Here is an 18372-nt window from a genome sequence, read left to right as displayed (position 1 = left end):
CCACCAAATCAGCAACAACAGAAATGAAGACTGGAAGGCTGCCAGAGGCATGTATCGTGTGTGTGTGTGTGTGTGTGTGTGTGTGTGTGTGTGTGTGTGTGAATTCCTTTCACTAGATCCAAACACCTATAAGAGAAGGGGAAAGAGTCAGGGATTAAACTAGAGGGACTAATCTTCGATCTAGCAACAGCAGACTCATACTTCAAATCACACTCAAACCCCTGTTAAAACCGATCTCCTTTTAATACTTTGGGAAAGATGACTTGGAGCACTAGGGGAAATCTCAGAACTGGAAACCAGACTAACAAGATCACAAGTTCAGTGTGAAGCGTGGAAAATTAGCTCTTCATGTTATAAATTACTTAACCAGCCTTAAGAGTTATAATAAGTCGCCAAGAAGTTAGAAGGAACGCTGTAAGATTACGACAGGCATGCAAAGAAAAGGGCCATGAAGAAATGGGCCTCTTTGCCCCCAAAGCTTTTTCTAGACAAAACCTCCTAAGTCTTCAAGCACAAAGTTCAATGGCATGTCCACCTCAGATGATGAAATTTTTTTGGCCAATGAATGTGGCCTTACTGGCACTGCTTAATTAATTTGCAAATACTTTCAAAAACTGAAAATCCTTCCCATCCTGAGAATCTGAAAGACAGGTAGTAGAAAATGTTCTCTCTCTTTTGCAGATGGAAAAACTAAGGGAAAGAGAGTCAGCCACCTGATTGTGTCTGTAACAGAGATGGAAATATAAGCCTGGCTTCGTAATCCTGGCTTTAATACTTCTCTGTTGGTTTCATTCCACGCACTATCCATCCAAACCCTAAATGACCAGGAATATTAAAAACAAGTAACCTTTATGAAATGAGCAATTCCTGAAGCTTAATCCGGGGTGTTAAAAACCAGTAAAAAATTATTCTCAGAACTAAGGCAGACAAAAGACCGGAGCAGGGTGACTATTTCAGCAAGAAAGCAAGCCCTGTAATCTTCCAACAGTATAAAACCGTCAACTCAAGGCTGCTGATAGATGCAAGAAAATAAAGACATATTACAGTGGGACACGTTTAATTTTAGATATTGTTTCTATTTCCTCCGTCTATCCTTTCTTGATCGGAGCTGTTTTAGAAAGACAGGACCACCCAGGTGATACCACCTTTCTCTGAGGTTTATAGTTGTGAGCTAAAACCTCCTCAATATGGAATTTTGTCCCCTGGGATCTTAAAAAAACCAAACCAGAAGTAAAGAAGGGAAATAAGTAAACAAATGAAAGCAAAAATTCACAATTCCCTATGTACTCCCTAACACACCCTGACCTGTTCCTTAAAAATTTAGTCCTTTGGGCATCAAATGAGGGGCTCTCTGATTTCCTGGTCTAAAATCTGTCCTCGTGCCACTGAGTTAAATCAGAATCAAAATGCCATCAAAGGGGAAAAGGGATGGGACTATGGTTCGTTTCATGGCGTGAGTCTTTTGCTTCTGAAATAAGTCATGTTGTCAAAATCAGAACTGAGCAAGCAGACTCATATCTAATTCAGGAGAGGAAATGTAAGGGATTCAAATTTTCCAGGCTCTTGGCTGAGATCAGAGCTTAAACATGAAAAGAATTCTTCCGCAGACTCAAACCATTTCTGAATGTGTGAGCTGTGAGGAGACATCCCTGAAGCTATCAAACAATTTGGAAACAAGCTTGAGTGGCAATCCTCACATTGCCGAAAATGAACTGGGTACCCACCTCTCCCCAGACATAAAAGCTTCTTCAGAAAAAATGATTGCAGAGGATTCTGTAGGCAGACAGCTCTTTAACTCAAGTAGGCATCGGTCTTCCTTAAGGAAGGCTTATAGGCCCATACGATAATCATCTACTATTTGTCCTCAATGGATTCCTACTTTCAGGTTCTATGACACTCTGTGTGGTAGGACCCAAAGTGGCTGGCCTAGGACTACTGGTCACAAATGTCCCTGAGTTCATGAGGCCAGAGGTGATTATCTTGTGGCACCCTATCAGACCAAAGGGAAGGAACCTTTCTTTATAAAGCCCTGCCTACTCTGCTCTATGTTTTTTCTGTACATTACTTCTCTTACATAATCCTCACAGCCACCCCATGAGCCACTGACTCAGAACATCCTGTGAATTAAATAGTTAGGTGTGGGTTTATTATTTATTATACCTGTTAGGATCCCAGACTATCCTGAGTCAGTCAGTGAGTGCCACCCCAAAAACCATAGGAACAGACGACACAAGTCCCATCACCCAGAGACCCTTAGGAGCTCAAATATCTTCCAGGGGGATTCTTGCAAGTCCAGGTCACTTCTGGCCATAAAGGCTTTGAAAATGAAAATGTACTAGACTCTAGTCTGACCCTTTGAGGACAGGCTCAGGGCTAACCAATATTAACTACTTAAGAGTCAACTCTATTCTGCAAATGAGGGTGCCCGATTGCCAGGCTTCGTGTGCTGCCAGGCAGGCTCCCACCTCACATAAATAAATATAATCATTATTATAGTTCAGATAATAACCATGTACAGCCCACAGTACCAGGAAGTGGACTCATCTTATTCCCACCTCCTCGCTTGGCTTAGAGCCTTATGTGACTTCCGAAAGGCAAAGAGTAATAAACGTTAGCACACTTGGACTTCACAAGAAGCTGCTCTCCAAAACTTAGCTCCGTAGGACATGGCTTTGGCATCCACCATGACAATCCGATTTCAAGCACAGCTTGGCCATGGGCTCTAACTCCATTCTGCAGGACTACAAGTCTAACCATGGTTCTGCAGTTAGCGTGCCATGTGGCACTGGGCAAACCACCACCTGTGTCTCAGTCTTCTTCAGTAACTCAGAAGGTGACTTATTTTTTAAAATGGGTATCATATCAGAGATGCCATTGGACTACAGGAATAAATATATATAAATGTTTTGTATCATCACTGAAATACTTTATTTTATATAATGTAAGACCAAGTGTTGTGTATGCCATTGGACTGTTGACTAGTTTATCAAAATAGGACAGTTACATCATACTTTAATGTCTTCAGATAGGAAAGACAAAGCCTGAGATGAATGGTGGATCCATCATAAAACAGCCAAGTAGATCAGGAAAATGACCAACAAATTACAGTTAATGAGACGTGACTCTACGAGTTTTAAACTTTAGGATCATAAAGAGGTAAGACTAGTATAAACAAGAAAATTCCATTCTGCACTTCACTGAAGCAAAAGCTAGGATTTGGTTTCTGATTACAAACAAAGAGACAGAGTGTCATAAGTGATTAACTGAAGGGTAGAAAGCAAAGTGTATGAAATTGCAGGTCATCAAGAATACAGGGACATATGAAGTTTGATTTTTGCTAGAAGACTCAAGAGTCAGCATAGTTTGAGTGACAGAGTAGAAGACCTACTTGCCAAACGCAACCAACACACCCTGTGTGGTTTGGGTGAAACCCCCAAAATAGTCTGTTTCAGTTGCTGGACCTCCAAAGCAGAGGTGACAACAGTTGCTGCCTTTAAGTCTGAAACTGAAACTGCATTAATAATAGTAATTAATAATAACAGGACGGTTAGGTTTAATTAATTTATTTGTTTAGATTGGTAATCCATTCACAGTGCACAAACTTTAAAAGGCACAAAAATATTCAATAAAAACACTCGCCTTTTTTTTAAATTTATTTTTATATTGACACTATTATAGGTGTTCCCCATTTCCCTCCTTTGTCTACCTCCACCCAGCCCCCCCCACCAGCCATCATCCCACTACTGTCTGTGTCCAAGGGCAAAAACTCTCTGCTTCTGAAATCTAGTCACCCATTCCCTTCCAAAAAACAATTAATAAACAATTTTTTGTCTCACTTTCAGAATGGTCTAGCATTCACAAGTACCCACAAACACACACTTGTCTTTGACTTTTGTATTGTGCCTAGAACAGTGCCTGAAGCATGGGTCCTGCACAAACATTTGTTGAATGGGTGAAATGAATACTATATGCGTACACTTCTTGCATCGTGCTTTTACTCAACTATATATTTGAAATAGCCCATGTCAGTGTATTTAAAGCTGCCTCACTCTTTTTATCTCTAAAAACGTGAAGTACAATATACACAGAGAAGTGCATTTCACCGAATTTTCATAAACTGCATGCACCCACCTAACCATTACCCAGATCGAGAAACAGAACGAGCATTACTAATAAATAATCTAAATGCAAATGCCCCAGCACACCTCTTACCCCTTACCCTGCAGACATCGCGCACTCTCCTCACTTCCACAAATGCAGTAGCTTTGCCTGTGTTGGTACTGACACAGAGTGATAGCACAGTATGTACTCCTTGGGGTGTGCCTTCTTTCACATCGCCATGTCTGTGACAGTTATCCATAGTTTTGTGTGTACATGTAACTCATTCATTCTCACTGCCCTACGGCATTTCACTGTGTGAGGATACCACAATGTACACATCAGTTCACCTGTGGTCAGGCATATACATTTTTCCAATTGGGGGCTATGCTGAAGAGTGGATGGTGAACATTTTGCACAAGTCTTTTCCTGGAAACGTATTTTTATTTCTCTGTGAGTGGAACCGCTAGGTCACAGGGTAGATGTACATCTAACTTCACTAGGAACTGCTAAACAGGTTTTTTTTGTTTTTTTTTAAAATATATCTTTATTGATTTCAGAGAGAGGAAAGGAGAGGGAGAGAGAGATAGAAACATCAATGATGAGAGAGTCATTGATCAAGCCTGCAACCCAGGCATGTGCCCTGACCGGGAATCGAACCCCGATCGCCTGGATCCTAGGCGGAGGCTCAACCGCTGAGCCACACCCGGCAGGGCTGCTAAACAGTTTTCCAAAGTGGTTGCAATAATTTACACTCCCACCAGGGCAACACTTGGTATTTCTTTTCTTTCCTTTTTAATTTTTTTAATCAATGTGGCCCTTTGGGTGGGGTTAGCGTTGTCTGGCATTGTGTTTGCATCTCCTGAATGACAGATATAGACCAGCGCCCTTCCATATGTTTATCACACACTTGGGTATCACTGATTCGTCAAGTGTCTATTCAAATATTTTGCCCATTTTTCTATTGGGTTATTGTTTTCTCTTATTAATTTGTAAGTAATTCTTTACATATTCACAAGATGATGTACTGAGAATGTCTTGTTCCACTCTTTTTAATGTCTTAAGGGTGTCTTTTGGTGAAAAGAAATTCTTAATTTTAATATAACTCAGTATATATATATTTTTTAAGTTAGCTTTTTTTGGCCCTCTTAAGAGATCTCTGCCTACTGCATAGTCAAAGGGATATTCTCTTGTGCTTTCTTTTTTTTAGCCTTTTTATTTCTTTTAAGCTTCCACTGTTTACCTTTCATACATTTGGAATTTATTTTTTTTAATCCTTGCCTGAGGATATGTTTTTATAGATTTTTAGAGAGAAGAAGAGAAGGGGAAGTGGGGAACACTGATCGGTTGCCTTCCATACATGCCCTGACCTGGGGCCAAACCTGCAATCCAGGTATATGCCCTGACCAGGAATGGAACCTGCAACCTTTCGGTGCAATGAGCAACACCCAACCAACTGAGCCACTGTGGCTGGGCGACATTTTTCAAAACAGATAACCAATTGACCGAACACCATTTTTTTTGAAGAGGTCATCCTTTAACCACTGTACATCAGTGCCGTCTTTGTCAGACACTTTGTCTACCCGGAACCTGATTCTTTTTAATGGCTGTATAGTACTCCACTGTATGTATGTGCCATACATTACTAAACCGATTTCCAACTGATTGACATTTAAGTCATTTTCATGTCTTTGCTATAAATAATGCTGTAATAAATAATCATATGTCCTTCCTCAAATGTGTTAGCACGTCGTAGGACAAACTCATAAAAATGGAATTGCTAAGTCAAAGGTATGAGCATTTTAAATTTTAATCAATATTTGATAAAGGTTGTTCCAATTTTAATTGGATTTTTCAAACCATAACAAACTGTACACGCGGTATTTTTATAAGGCACGGCACACTAGAATTTCAACTACACCAAAGTTTCTAACATTTCTGAGCCTTAGAATCCCCTTTTCAAAAACAATAAATGCATAACTATGCTTCTAGAATCCACAGATTGACAAAATATATAAAACCATGCAAGTTCACGGAAACTGTGCCGTAGAACCCTGTGAGATGGAAATTAAAATGAATCACGCTGTCACGATTCGAGGGGCAGGCCTTCCTGCTCCACAAGAAGAGCAAAGACACCTGCTCCTGCTCGGAAAGAAGCTCGAAGCCCAGCTGGAGCATCCGGAAACCAGGTGGAGAGACACTGTCCCTGTTCCAGGAGGGGTCTGCCCACAAGAGTGACAGCGGCTGTCTCAGCAGACGAAGATGCATCTCCTCCCTAGGACTAAGCTGTCTGTGTCAGGGAGAAGAGAGCAGAAGTTGGATCTGCCTTGGGAATAAGAAGCCTTCCTCAGACTTCTAGGTCAAGTCTTCAGAACATGGCATCACCATTTTGTTCAAAATACAGGTCTAAAAACAAACCAATGTTCCCTCACTTCTCAGTAAGTATTACAATCCTTCCTTCACCCCTCAGCACTCTGTGAACCATAGTGACATTCGTCCTCAAACATGCCTGTGATATCGTAAGAATGTCTCACTACTTGTTAATTTTGCAGCTGACACCATGTCAATACCCGGCGACCACTGGGCCCCCCAGCAGGCCTGAAACCATGTAACCACCGTGGAATCCACAGCGTGACTTCCACTTTGCAGGCTCAAACCTCCAAAACAAACTTCCTTTCCAGAACTCTTAAAAAGGGGAAGATGAACAGCAAAGGAAACCATCGACGAAATGAAAAGGCAGCCTACCAAAAAGAAGATATTTAGAAATCATATATCTGATCAAGGGTTAATATCCAAAATACGTAAGAACTCACACAATTCAATGGCAAAAAAACAAACAACCCAATAAAAAAATGAGCGGATGATCGAAAGACATTTTCCCAAAGAGGACATACAGATGGCCAAGAGGTACAGGAGAAGACGCTCAACATCACTAACGATCAGGGAGATGCAAATCAAAACAGGCAGGGTAGTAGGCTAGGGAAATTCCTTGGCAAGTAAAATGGGGAAACGGATGGCTAGCTGAACAAACTGGCCAAGCAATTAATAGCCAGATACAGACGGTCACCAGGGTTAAAAGCCCCAGGTGCCTAGCAAGGGGCAAAACTGGCCCTAGACCTCACCCCTAGGGGGGCCTTTCCTCCCTGGGCATAACGCTGGTGGCTGGTCTTAGACTCCCCCTGACCTTACCTCCCTAGAGATAACATCTAGGCCTCGGTTGTATTTCAGCTCCAGGCCCAGAAAAGCAGCAAAACCAGGCGGGCGAGGCCACGACCAGCTGCAATGACTAATGACCCCCTGCCCTGGGCTGACCATCAGGGGAGACCAGGATCCTGAAAGGACACACCTGGGAAAGCTGATGAATAGATCCTCCCATAAGACTCGCCTAAACTCCCAGCCTTTAAAACCCCTCAAAACGAAAGTGCGAGGGTGTACTCTCCCTCCTGGGCTCCTGGGCCTTTCCCTTCCCCCTTTTCTTCCCTCCCAGGCATGCATCTCTTAAACTCTAAGGGTCCCCAGGGGAGCAATGGGCTGCAGCAGCTCATCCTAGGCCAACCCCCCAAACCTGTCTCCAAGGCCCCCTTTCCTCTGACTTTGCAGGGAGCTGACAGCAGCCCTGCCTAGGCTCATTTCTCTCCCCTAACATTTTGAGAGAGCCAAAGCAGTCCCACTAGGCTCCCTCCTGCTGCTGCTTCTATGCTAAGCCTGTCCTTGTTTCACTGTCCCCAGCTTTAATAAACGTCCTCTAAAAGTCACCTGGACTGGCATTATGAAATCTTTCCTGCATGAAGTCAAGAACCCACACACTACAGCCACCCAAGGCAGACTCGCTCCTGGCTCTGGGCCGGTCCCCTTTCCGGTAACAAAACCACAATGACATATCACACCTACTAGAGTGTCTATCATAAAAAAGGCAAGAGATAACAAGTCTGGTGAGGAAGTGGAGAAACGGGAACCCTGTGCACTATTGGTGGGAATGTAAATTGGTGCAGCCGCTAGGCAGAACAGTATGGAGGTTCCTCAAAAAATTAAAAACTGAGTTACCATATGATCCAGCCATTCCACTTTTGGGTGTTTATCCAAACTATAGTTAACAGTACTACAGTGTATATCCGAAATTGCTAAGACAGTGAATGTCATTAAAGTTCTCACTGAAAGGAAACTATTGTAACTATGTGTGGCTATTGATGTTAACTGGACTTACTGTTGTGATCATTTCACTATGTATACAAAGAATCCTTATGTTGTACACCTGAAACTAATATAATGTTATATGTCAATTAAGCCCCAATTAAAGAGAGAGGGAAGATGATTTAATAGCTGAATCTTATTTATAACCAAACCTCCATAAGGAAAAAACTCAGGGAAGACACAGGCCCTGTCCCCTCAGGATTGTGTGCAAGAGCTCACTGTGCAGACCCTCAAGCAGATGTGATACAGGAACTTGCTCTCTCCCGAGTTATAATGAGAAATGAAGCAGCTGGGACGCAAGTTGAAACACAAATCCGCTACCTGGCTGTGTGATTTTGGTAAGTTCCCTTCTATCTCCAGGGCATATTTTCCCAATAGAGTGGGGATGTGAGCCAAAAGGTGATGCTTACAGAATCTAGCTGTTGCTATTTCACGATTCGGTACACAGAAGGGTTTCCATAACTGAGCCTTATGACTTACCCTTAAAGTGGTCTCTGGAAGGAAAGGCTGGGGAGTGAGAGCCCTATATAGTTCCAGGCTCACAGAAAAAGAACCACATCCAGCCGCAGGTACAGGGGCAACAAGCTAGTCAGCGGGAGGCCTTCTTACTCACCTTGGGTGAGTCAGCAAAGGGCTATTTTCAAAGAAGAATTCATATCCGCTGCAATTTCCTTCCCTAGAGTTGTTTTAAAAAAAAACAAAGAATAAACGCCCAGGACTCTAGAGAGGGAATCCTAGGGGTCCAACTACTTCCTCTGACATCGACAGTTCCATAGTTGAACGAGATGTGAAAATGTAAGAGAAAATGGCACAAACGGGAAAGGTGGGCCCAGGAATATAAAGTCATGAACAACAGCAGCTTTGCGATGACACAGAGCTTTGTGTCAAAGACAAAGACCACTTTTGTCTCTTGCTCTGGAACTGGCTGCCAGCGATTCAGACAACCCTTTGAGGGAGCCCTGACTCCAGCCCAGGCTCCAAGAGGACATGGCCTGAACATCACTTGGAAAAATAAAATTAACACGACTGTCCTCTGCTTTTCCTTACGCGCCCAAATCTCTGCCTCCAAATCATTTCTTAGCCCGATTTCAAAAGCACTTTTTTAAGCTTAAAAATAAAACCCTGAGGTATGCTAGAGACTACTTATAAACCACTGTCAAAGGATTTCATACATCCTTTAATGTCCCAGAGAGTAAGCATATCATAGGTGATTTTACCTATTTGATCAGGGAGAAAACTATTTCCCTCCATTGAATTATTTCGTTAAAGACAAACCATGTGACCTTTGTCAAGTTCCTGGGTCATGGATAGAGTCATTAGGGGTCAAGTTTTATTACAACTCTATTACAACTCCTTCCAAAGAACTGAAAGGAGTTGTAACAGAATTTGACCAATATTCCTTTTTAAATTCTTTTGACAGTACTAAAATGCCGTACATGTACAGAGTTATAATTATAATGTTATTATATTTAATAACATTGCTGCTTATAAACTAGCAGTTGAAAAAAATTGCTTTATGTAAAAATTCATGGCTATGAGACTAGATTCCTTGCTCCCAGACCCTACAGGTTTGTCTCTTAAAACACAGGCGAGGACACACCACAGTTAATTTAACTTTCAGCAAACAGGATGGCAGACTGACCACAAGCCTTCTGGAAATCTGGACAAACTAAAGTGTGAGTAACTACGACCTGTGTTTCAAAGCCCCTCACCAGTCCTCTAAATTACTGTTCCTTCTCCACATTCCTTGTGATCTTTTTACCTTTTTTCCGTAACTGCCCTGTGTTTACTGTAAGGTATCACAACTTTTCGGTAACAGGGAATAGCAAACAAATGGAAATGCCTTGCTTCTTGGTGACACTGCACCTTCTTTCCTTTGCAACTCACGCGCTCCACACAGCATTAACCCAGTGACTCAGACCTCCTAAAGCCCACGCGCCACTGTGGTCAAGCTTTTCTTTCCGCTGAGCCGATCCTACAATGCCCCTTCCTCCATGCGGCCTCCACAGATCACGGAGCAGGGAAAAGCCAATTCCTATTGTTCCCGTCCTAGGTAACAACCCAACATTTAGGAGCTCCATGTTCACACAATCCTTTGTGTAAACAATTCATTAAATCTGTTTTACCTATCACCTGTTTCTTTTCCTTACTGCTTTTGATTGTGTCTCACTAGAAGCTTGCTCTTCAGGGTGTGGGGAAAATTCCCTCTTACTGAGAATTTGGGCAGGGGATAGGTGCAGCGCTTGGGCATGCCTTCGTTTATTTACTGGGTGCTGGCCATGAGCTGGATGCAGTTCCGAGGGCTGGGGCACAGTGATGACAACGATGACGCTCCTGTCCTCACAGCTTCACATCTAATATGGGGGACAGACAGTGAACACTAGCCAAGAAATGAACAGGACAATTACAGACCACATGAAGGAAGTAGACAGAGGATAAACACGGAGAGGTGTGGGCAGGCAGGACCCAGACAGTGGTGCTATTCTGAGGGCTCTCGAAAGGATCTCTTGCCCCAGTGGGCATGGCTCAGTGGTTAAGCATCGACCTAGATCCAGGCGATCGGGGTTCGATTCCTGGTCAGGGCACATGCCCGGGTTGCGGGCTCAATCCCCAGTTGGGGGCGTGCAGGAGGCGGCCGATCAATGACTCTCTCATCGTTGATGTTTCTCTCCCTCTCCCTCTCCCTTCCTCTCTCCGAAATCAATAAAGATATATTTATGAAGATATATTTAAAAGAAAAAAAAGGGATTTCTCTAAGGAGAGCTTATTCAAACAGAGACCTGAACAATACAAGAAAATGATTCTCTTTTCAATTCTCTTCTTCTCCAGCTACAGTTGATCCTCACAGATCCTGTATGTGTGGATTCTCTCAGTTGCTAAACTGTATTTGCAACCCCCAGTGGACACTCCTGGTGCTTCTGCGGTCACCAGAGACGCATGCGGAGGGCCGAGCCAGGTGATGCTGTGTCCTCTTCTCGTTTCAGTTCTCATACTGTATTCAAGTGTCCTTTTTGTGATCAATTTAATAACACGTTTTTGTTACTTTTGTGCTTTTTGTTGATTTTGCTGTTTAAATGGCCCCCAAGCAGAGCGCTGAGGTGCTGTCTAGTGGCTCTAAGTACAAGAAGGCCGTGAGGTGCCTTACGGAGAGCACACGTGTGTTAGATAAGTTCTGTTCAAGCAAGAGTTACAGTGCTGTGGGCCATGGGTCCAACGTTAGTGAGCCAACCAATGGTGCATATGAAATAAGGTCTGTAAACCTTAACCGCAACACACATAAAACACGTTATGGGCTGATCAGCTGATGAAGATGTGACCAGAGCCTCACAGGAACTGACCTTGCATTTCCCCAGGAGCAGTAACTCCGAAGTCACTAATTCAGAGCTGTGGTGACTTCTAGAACATGAACTGCCTGCCATAAACAAGGAGACTCTGCAGTACACTGAGAGAAAGTTTCAGCCGGACACCAGCCTCCAAACCTTGACAGGCAAGAGTACCCGGCCAGAATTCGGCATCCTGCTGGTGTGTTCCTGCTGCCTTCATTTTTACAGTTGCTTCTCTCTATGGCAAGTGATGCTCACCCTCCTTTTGTGGTAGGAATGTAAGGTTTTCTTTTTCAATAACTGTTTTAAGAAGAAAAAAAAGAAAAGAGAAAAGAAAAGACAATATAAAGAAAATAGTAAGTAGAAAATAATACAGAAGACAACTGGGTATGGCAGTGGGCACAAAGCTGCCACACAAGGTACCTGGACAGGTAGAGAGCAAGGGGACAGATAAACAACTGAAGTTTGGGAAACACATATGGTGAAGAGTTTGGCTTAGGAGTGAGATTTTATATGGCCATGGATACGCCCATGGGTGAGAAATGTATCTTCTATGAACCTCAGTTTTTTTTAATCTGGAAAATGGGACAATCTGTGAGAATTACAGCTTTATCTCAATGATTTAATGAGATAACGTGCAAAACAGCAACACTGAAACTTTTTGGTATCAGAACTCCTTTCCGCTATTAAAAATTATTGAGAACCCCAAAGAGCTTTTGTTTATGTGGGTTACATCTGTGATTATTTACCACATTAAAAATTCAAGTGAGACATTTTAAAAGTACTTATTTGTTAAAGTAACCACAATAAACCCAATCCATGTTAGCAAAAAAATACGTATTTTTTTTAATATCAAAACTACTTTCCCAATAACTATGTATGGTGTCAGATGGGTCCTAGACTTACTGGGTGATCACTTTGTAAGGTATATACATGGCTAACCACTATAATATTTTATGTCAACTGTAATTAAAATTTTTTTAAAAAATTTCCAAACAAGACACATAGAGGTGTAGCACTGTTTTGCATATTTGTAAATCTCTTTAACGTCTGGTTTCACAAAGGCTGTTAGAGTCTCATGCCTACTTCTGCATTTAATCTGTTGCAATATCACACTCCATGTAGCCTCTGGGAGGCTACATGAGAGAACAGAGTAAAAACAGATCCATAACATCTTAGTATTGTTGTGAAAAATGTTTTAATCTCATGGACCCCTGAAAGTGTCTCTGAGACCCCCACATGTCCCTGGAAGATAATGAAATAAAGGGTTCAGAACAGTGCCTGTCACTAGGTAAATTCTTAATAAATATTAATTCTCTAGGCCTTCATTTTTAGCCTCATGTTGTCAGAACATAAATATACTAGTGCAAGGATTTCTTCAACTCACGACAACTGTATATCCAGCACAGTGTCTCCTGTAGACAGGTGATCAACAAGTGCTACTGTTGTTGGTTGTTCTGGTTCTGTAACTAATTAGCTGTGTGATCTTCAGCCAAGGATTCTTAATCTGTGCTCCAATTCAGAGGCTCATGGACTTGAAAAGGCAGAAAAGTACATCTCTATTTTCTGACACTCAGCATGTACTTCAATTACAACTAGAGGCAATAAAACCACAGCTGTACCAGCAGTACCAGCGATACTGTCACCAGTAGATCCCAGGTAATTTCATATCACATTATGGTTACTGCAGATATCTTGAAAAATCATTTATGCTCAGCACTAATTCAAAAGTATGGTAGTTATTAGACCTACCACTAGATTTTGTTATTTAATAGATTAATGGGGAAGCACATATATATCCATATCACACTTGCAAATATCTTGACAACTGTATTTCAACACAACTTGATTCATTTTTAATCCTGCATATTTGACTTTGTGCCCTTAAAAGTATTATTCTGACAAAGAGGTCAATCGGCTTAACCAGATGGCCAAGAGGGTTCAGGCAACCAAAAAGGTAAGGACTCCTGGTGTTCAGTTATCTCTTTAGGCACCAAGTTCCTCTCTTTAAAAGGGAACTGGACTAATTACCTTCTGAGACCCCTCCCAGCTCTAACCCTCCAGCTAGAGTACACCAAACAGTGGTACCCCTGGTGGGGAGGAAATGAGAGGAAACCCACATACACTTGAGAGAATTAGCCAAGAGTCTGCTTTCAGTTTTTACACCAGCATTTGAGAATCTACAAAGTCAAATACATTTGGACTCCTGGGGCCTAGTACAGCTAAAGGGTTGAAAAGCTCACAGTGAGAGCCAATACTCCCCCAAGCTACCTTTTGTCACATTATAAAACTACGTATTACAAATCCTAGCAAACAACAATGAATTACTTTGCAAAGAATCCATCATCAACATAATCTGGGCCTGTTCTTGAGAGAAATAACGGACTTAAAAGTAAATGTGCCAATAATCAGCTGACTAATCTGAATATGTATCATTAATCTTTGCTTAAAATCTAAGTGAAAGTGTTTATAGCCTCGTATCCTCAAACAGAACAAATGAAACAAAGAAAGAAAGAATAACAGAAGAGAAAGCAAGAAAGAAAAAGGAAGGAAGAAAAGAGTTGCCCATGGCTGAGGGGAAGAGCGCCTTTTCCTAAACTCTCAGCACTGAGCACTGCACACCTGGGTACTAAGGGACCAGACGTTTATTTATTTATTTATTTTTTAAATACATCTTTATTGATTTCAGAGAGAGGAAAGGAGAGGGAGAGAGAGAGCTAGAAACATCAATGATGAGAGAGTCATTGATCGAGTCCGCAACCCGGGCATGTGCCCTGACCAGGAATCGTGCCCTGACCAGGAATCGAACCCTGATCGCCTGGATCCTAGGTCGATGCTCACCTGCTGAGCCACGCCCGGCCGGGCAGGGACCAGACGTTTAAAGGAGCAGGCCCTCTGGTCCTCTCACTTGATAAAACAGCACACATAGGTCATTTAGTCCCACCTACTGCTAAAGATTGAGCCAACAATGCCATGTCTAAGAACTAAGAAAGTCCAGACAGGTTGCATTTCAGTCCCTGTAGGCTATGTCAGGGACAGCCAACAGTGGCACCAAGATGACACAGGGCAGTAGAGACTGCTGGCTTCACTGCCCATAATTCAAAGCAAGAGCAAAGTGCTACTCTCACACAGAGCAGCCCTGAGTCATCCAAATGCTTCAAAATGACCAGCACATGGTTCCCTTCACCTGGAAATGAAATCTGTTTCGCAGACACTCAGAAGTGACAACAGCCCCCCCCCCCCAAAAGACCAACAAGCCAATTTTTCCGATTATACTTAAACGAGTCCGTCTATTCTATGCTTCCTTGTTTCTCAGCAGCATACCTCGTGTGTCTACTTGCAAAAATAAAGACAGACAGAAGGCTGTCACTTTGTCAACCATACAACAGAACAAAATAAAATTCATACTGGAGAAAATGAGATGCTAAAACCTAATGGGGGAAAACTGCTTTAAATCATCACAGAAGCTTGGCTAGTGCTTTAGGGCATCATCGCACCACCAAGGACAAGCAGTTACTAAACGCACTCTATACCTAGTCTACCCTGTGAGTGACAGGGACAGAAAACCATAACCTTCTGGTTCACTGAACCCAAGGATAAGAGGGTATGTAATGAATACGGTATGGAACTGTGATGAAGAGGTGTGAAGGTGTGAGCCCTGAGGAAAAGTCTGGATTGTGGGATGCAGAAGGTAGGAGGGCACCCTGGACAGGGGACAAGCACATGGGAGCAAAGTCACAAAGGAGGGACTTTCCATGGAATGTTGCACAAGAGTGAGGAGGGCAGTGTCTGCACGGGAGGGTTAATGAGAGAAGCCGGGGGAGATAAGGTTGGCGAAGATATACTGAACCTTGAAAGCTGGGCTCGGTTTAGACTTTACCCTGTAGGCCAAGGAAGGCTTCTACGCACGGAGGTGATATGAACAACAATGTGCTTTCCGAATAAACAATAGAGATTTATTCTCAGATTATCTGTCCTAACAGTGGGTCCTTTTGTCAAACACAGATTAATCAGAATCTATTGTGGCCAGTGAAATGAGTGCCCCAAATGATGTCCAGGGCCAATTTTGCCACCACCTATGCCCTGGAAACGCAATTCAAATACTTTTCTTGAGCCAGGTAGCTCAGCTGGTTAGAGCGTTGGGGGAAACACCAAGGTGGCAGGTTCCATCCCCAGTCAGGGCACATACAAGAATCAACCAGTGAGTGCATAAGCTAGTCAAACAACAAATTGGTATTTCTCTCTTCCTTTCTCTCCCTTCCTCTCTTTGTAAAATCAATCAATCAATACAATTTTAAAAATAAGGTAACCTGACTCCATGACAGGGAAATAAAGAGAAAAGGAGAACATATCATATTTGCTCCTATGACTGTCTCAATAAAAATCACATTGTGGAGCTATGTTTGCATTAACTACGCCAAAGTCCTAGCAGTTTTGGAAACAGCTTTTATCCTGTTAAAGTTAGAATAGATAACCTTTTTGTAAGTACTAAGTAACAATTAGGCACTGTTCAATATGCTTTAAACGAATCCCATCCACTATAGAGTATTTTACTTCCATTACTACTGGCTACTTACTGTCACCTGACTATGAGTCCCTGTCTGAAGCCTCATGACCAAGTCATGACCTCGTGGTCTGGGGCAGGACAAACAACACCTAGCCATTTCTGAGTTGTAGCCAAGGAGAGTGCAAGGATTCTAAAAAAAATTCAAAGATAAAAAAGGTTTTGGAATAGGGGAACACAATGACTAATATATATATATATATATATATATATATATATATATATATATACACACACACACACACACACATACACACACATAGAGTTAGTTATATAGTTATATAGTTATAGTTGTTATAGTTATAGTTGTAGTTATACATACACACACATGCATAATACATAAACGATCACAAGCTAAGAATAACAGCAAATATGAGAGGCTTTGTTTGTTTTTATTAACTGACTCAGGGCTAGAGAGTTGAAAAGAACCTAGAGATGTTAAGAGTTATCTCTGAAAGTGACTTTGCCATCAGAAAACACAGGCTAGGTTCAGGACCTCTCCCTAGAAAGGAGTGAGGTGAGGAAAAATGGGGCAGGGAAGGGAGTAAAATCAAAGATTAGATTATGAACAGGCCAAATGAATGACCCTGGGAGGAAGTGATGATTCAATTCTGTGTTTATACTAGGGAATCCCTCCGAAATCTAATTGCCACCATAAAGTCCCCAGCTAATGGCAGTCTTCCCACAAGACCTGAACCACCTCAATCCTTGATGAAAACGAGGGCCATGGTTTTCACCTGGACCAACCCCACCCCCCCCAACCGACACAGCAGCAACCCTTCCGCTAGTCACCCGGACCCTCCAGCACCGCCGCGATGAACGCCAGGCGCCCAGCAGGGGACCTGTCACAATTTCCTGAATAAAATGTTCACTGAGCTGCGGCCAGGTGGCTCAGCTCGTTAGGGCGTTGGGGGGGAGACACCAAGGTTGCAGGTCTGATCTCCAGACAGGGCAGGGCACATACAAGAATCAACCAATGAGCGCAGAAGCAAGTGAAACAAGTGAAACAACAAAATCGATGTTTCTCTCTCTCTAAAATCAATCAACCATATTTAAAATATAAAATGTCCTCGGCCGATCGCACGGCGGAACTCGGGGTTCAGAAGGCAGTCTTAGACCCTCTCCTTACACTCCGTCAGGAGGTGAGCCCTAGGGGTCCCCACCCCGGTTCCCAAGCCTGAGGCGCGCTTCCTGTCTCTCCCACCACGTCCGCACCACGACCTGAGTTTCCCACTCACTTTACAGCTGCAATCAGCACCCCAGGCCCTCGGCGAAGGGAGGGGGCTTTCCATCCCCAGCTCCTCACTTTGGAGCTTCAGAGAAGCACTGGGACCCCGAGCAGCACCGCCCAACGCGGCCGGTTCAACTCCTGAAGCGCACGGCGCGCTGGGCAGGAGCGGGGCGAGCACCGGCGCCGGGAGCCCTCGGGGTGACCGCGGGGCGCCCTCGCCTCTGACGTTTCCACTGTGCAAAGCGCTGGAGCTTCGGGTTCGCGAGCAACTTGTCCCGTCCCGGAGCCCAGATGCCAAATGCACTTCTAGCTGCGCGGCTTCCCCAAACCCGGAGTAACCGCTCCCGCGGGCTCGGAGGGCTCCGCTGCCCGCCCGCCCCGCACGGCTGCCGCGGGAGGGGAGTCGGGCTGCGCCGCGGGGGCAGCGGCAGCCGGACCCGGTCCCCGCCCGGCGCGCGCCCCCTGCGCCCTGAGTCCGCTGCGCAACTTCGCGCGGGGCAGGGCCGCCCCCGCGCCCTCGGCGAGCACTCACCGACGCCGTACTTCTGCCGCTTGGTCGGGATCCAGCGGGCCATGGCGGCGACCTCGCCCCGCGGCGGCGGCGGCGACCGCAGCTACAACTCCCCGGGCGCCAGCCGCCGCGCCGCCGCGCTCCTGCGCGCCCCGGGCTCCTCCGCCATTTCCAGCAAACTTCGCCCGCCCCGCCGGCGACTCCGGCCGCCCCGCGCCGCCCTGCTCCGCGCCTCCCGCCCGGGACTCGCTCCGGCTCGGGCCCGGCCCGCGGTCACCTGCTGGGCCGGACACCCGCGCCGCCGTGCGCACCCCTCCCGGCGCCGCCCCGGCCCCTCCCGCGGCCGCGCCCTCCGCCCGCCTCCGCGCCTGGACCAGCCTCTCCCGCCAGCTCTGCCCGCCCGGGGCCGGCTCGGGCTCCGGCTGCGCCTGGCGCGCTTCCCTAGGCGGCTTCC

The 18372-nt window shown here is 44.5% G+C and overlaps 1 protein-coding gene across 1 annotated transcript in view; it reads right to left on the bottom strand.

Annotated features, from left to right (window-relative positions):
• Window positions 1–18068, bottom strand: part of DOCK5 (dedicator of cytokinesis 5) — a 161795-nt gene extending 143727 nt beyond the window's left edge. The window contains exon 1 of the mRNA XM_081135067.1: window positions 17940–18068. Coding sequence (XP_080991193.1) covers window positions 17940–17982 — 43 coding nt within the window. The 5' untranslated portion in view covers window positions 17983–18068. The remainder of the gene's footprint in view (window positions 1–17939) is intronic.
• Window positions 18069–18372: the final 304 nt, after the last annotated feature.

Source organism: Miniopterus schreibersii (assembly GCF_964146895.1).
Source record: "Miniopterus schreibersii genome assembly, chromosome: 4".
Classification (NCBI taxonomy): domain Eukaryota; kingdom Metazoa; phylum Chordata; class Mammalia; order Chiroptera; family Miniopteridae; genus Miniopterus; species Miniopterus schreibersii.
The sequence above is the reverse complement of the archived record's forward strand: the minus strand, read 5'-3'. Positions and strand labels throughout refer to the sequence as shown.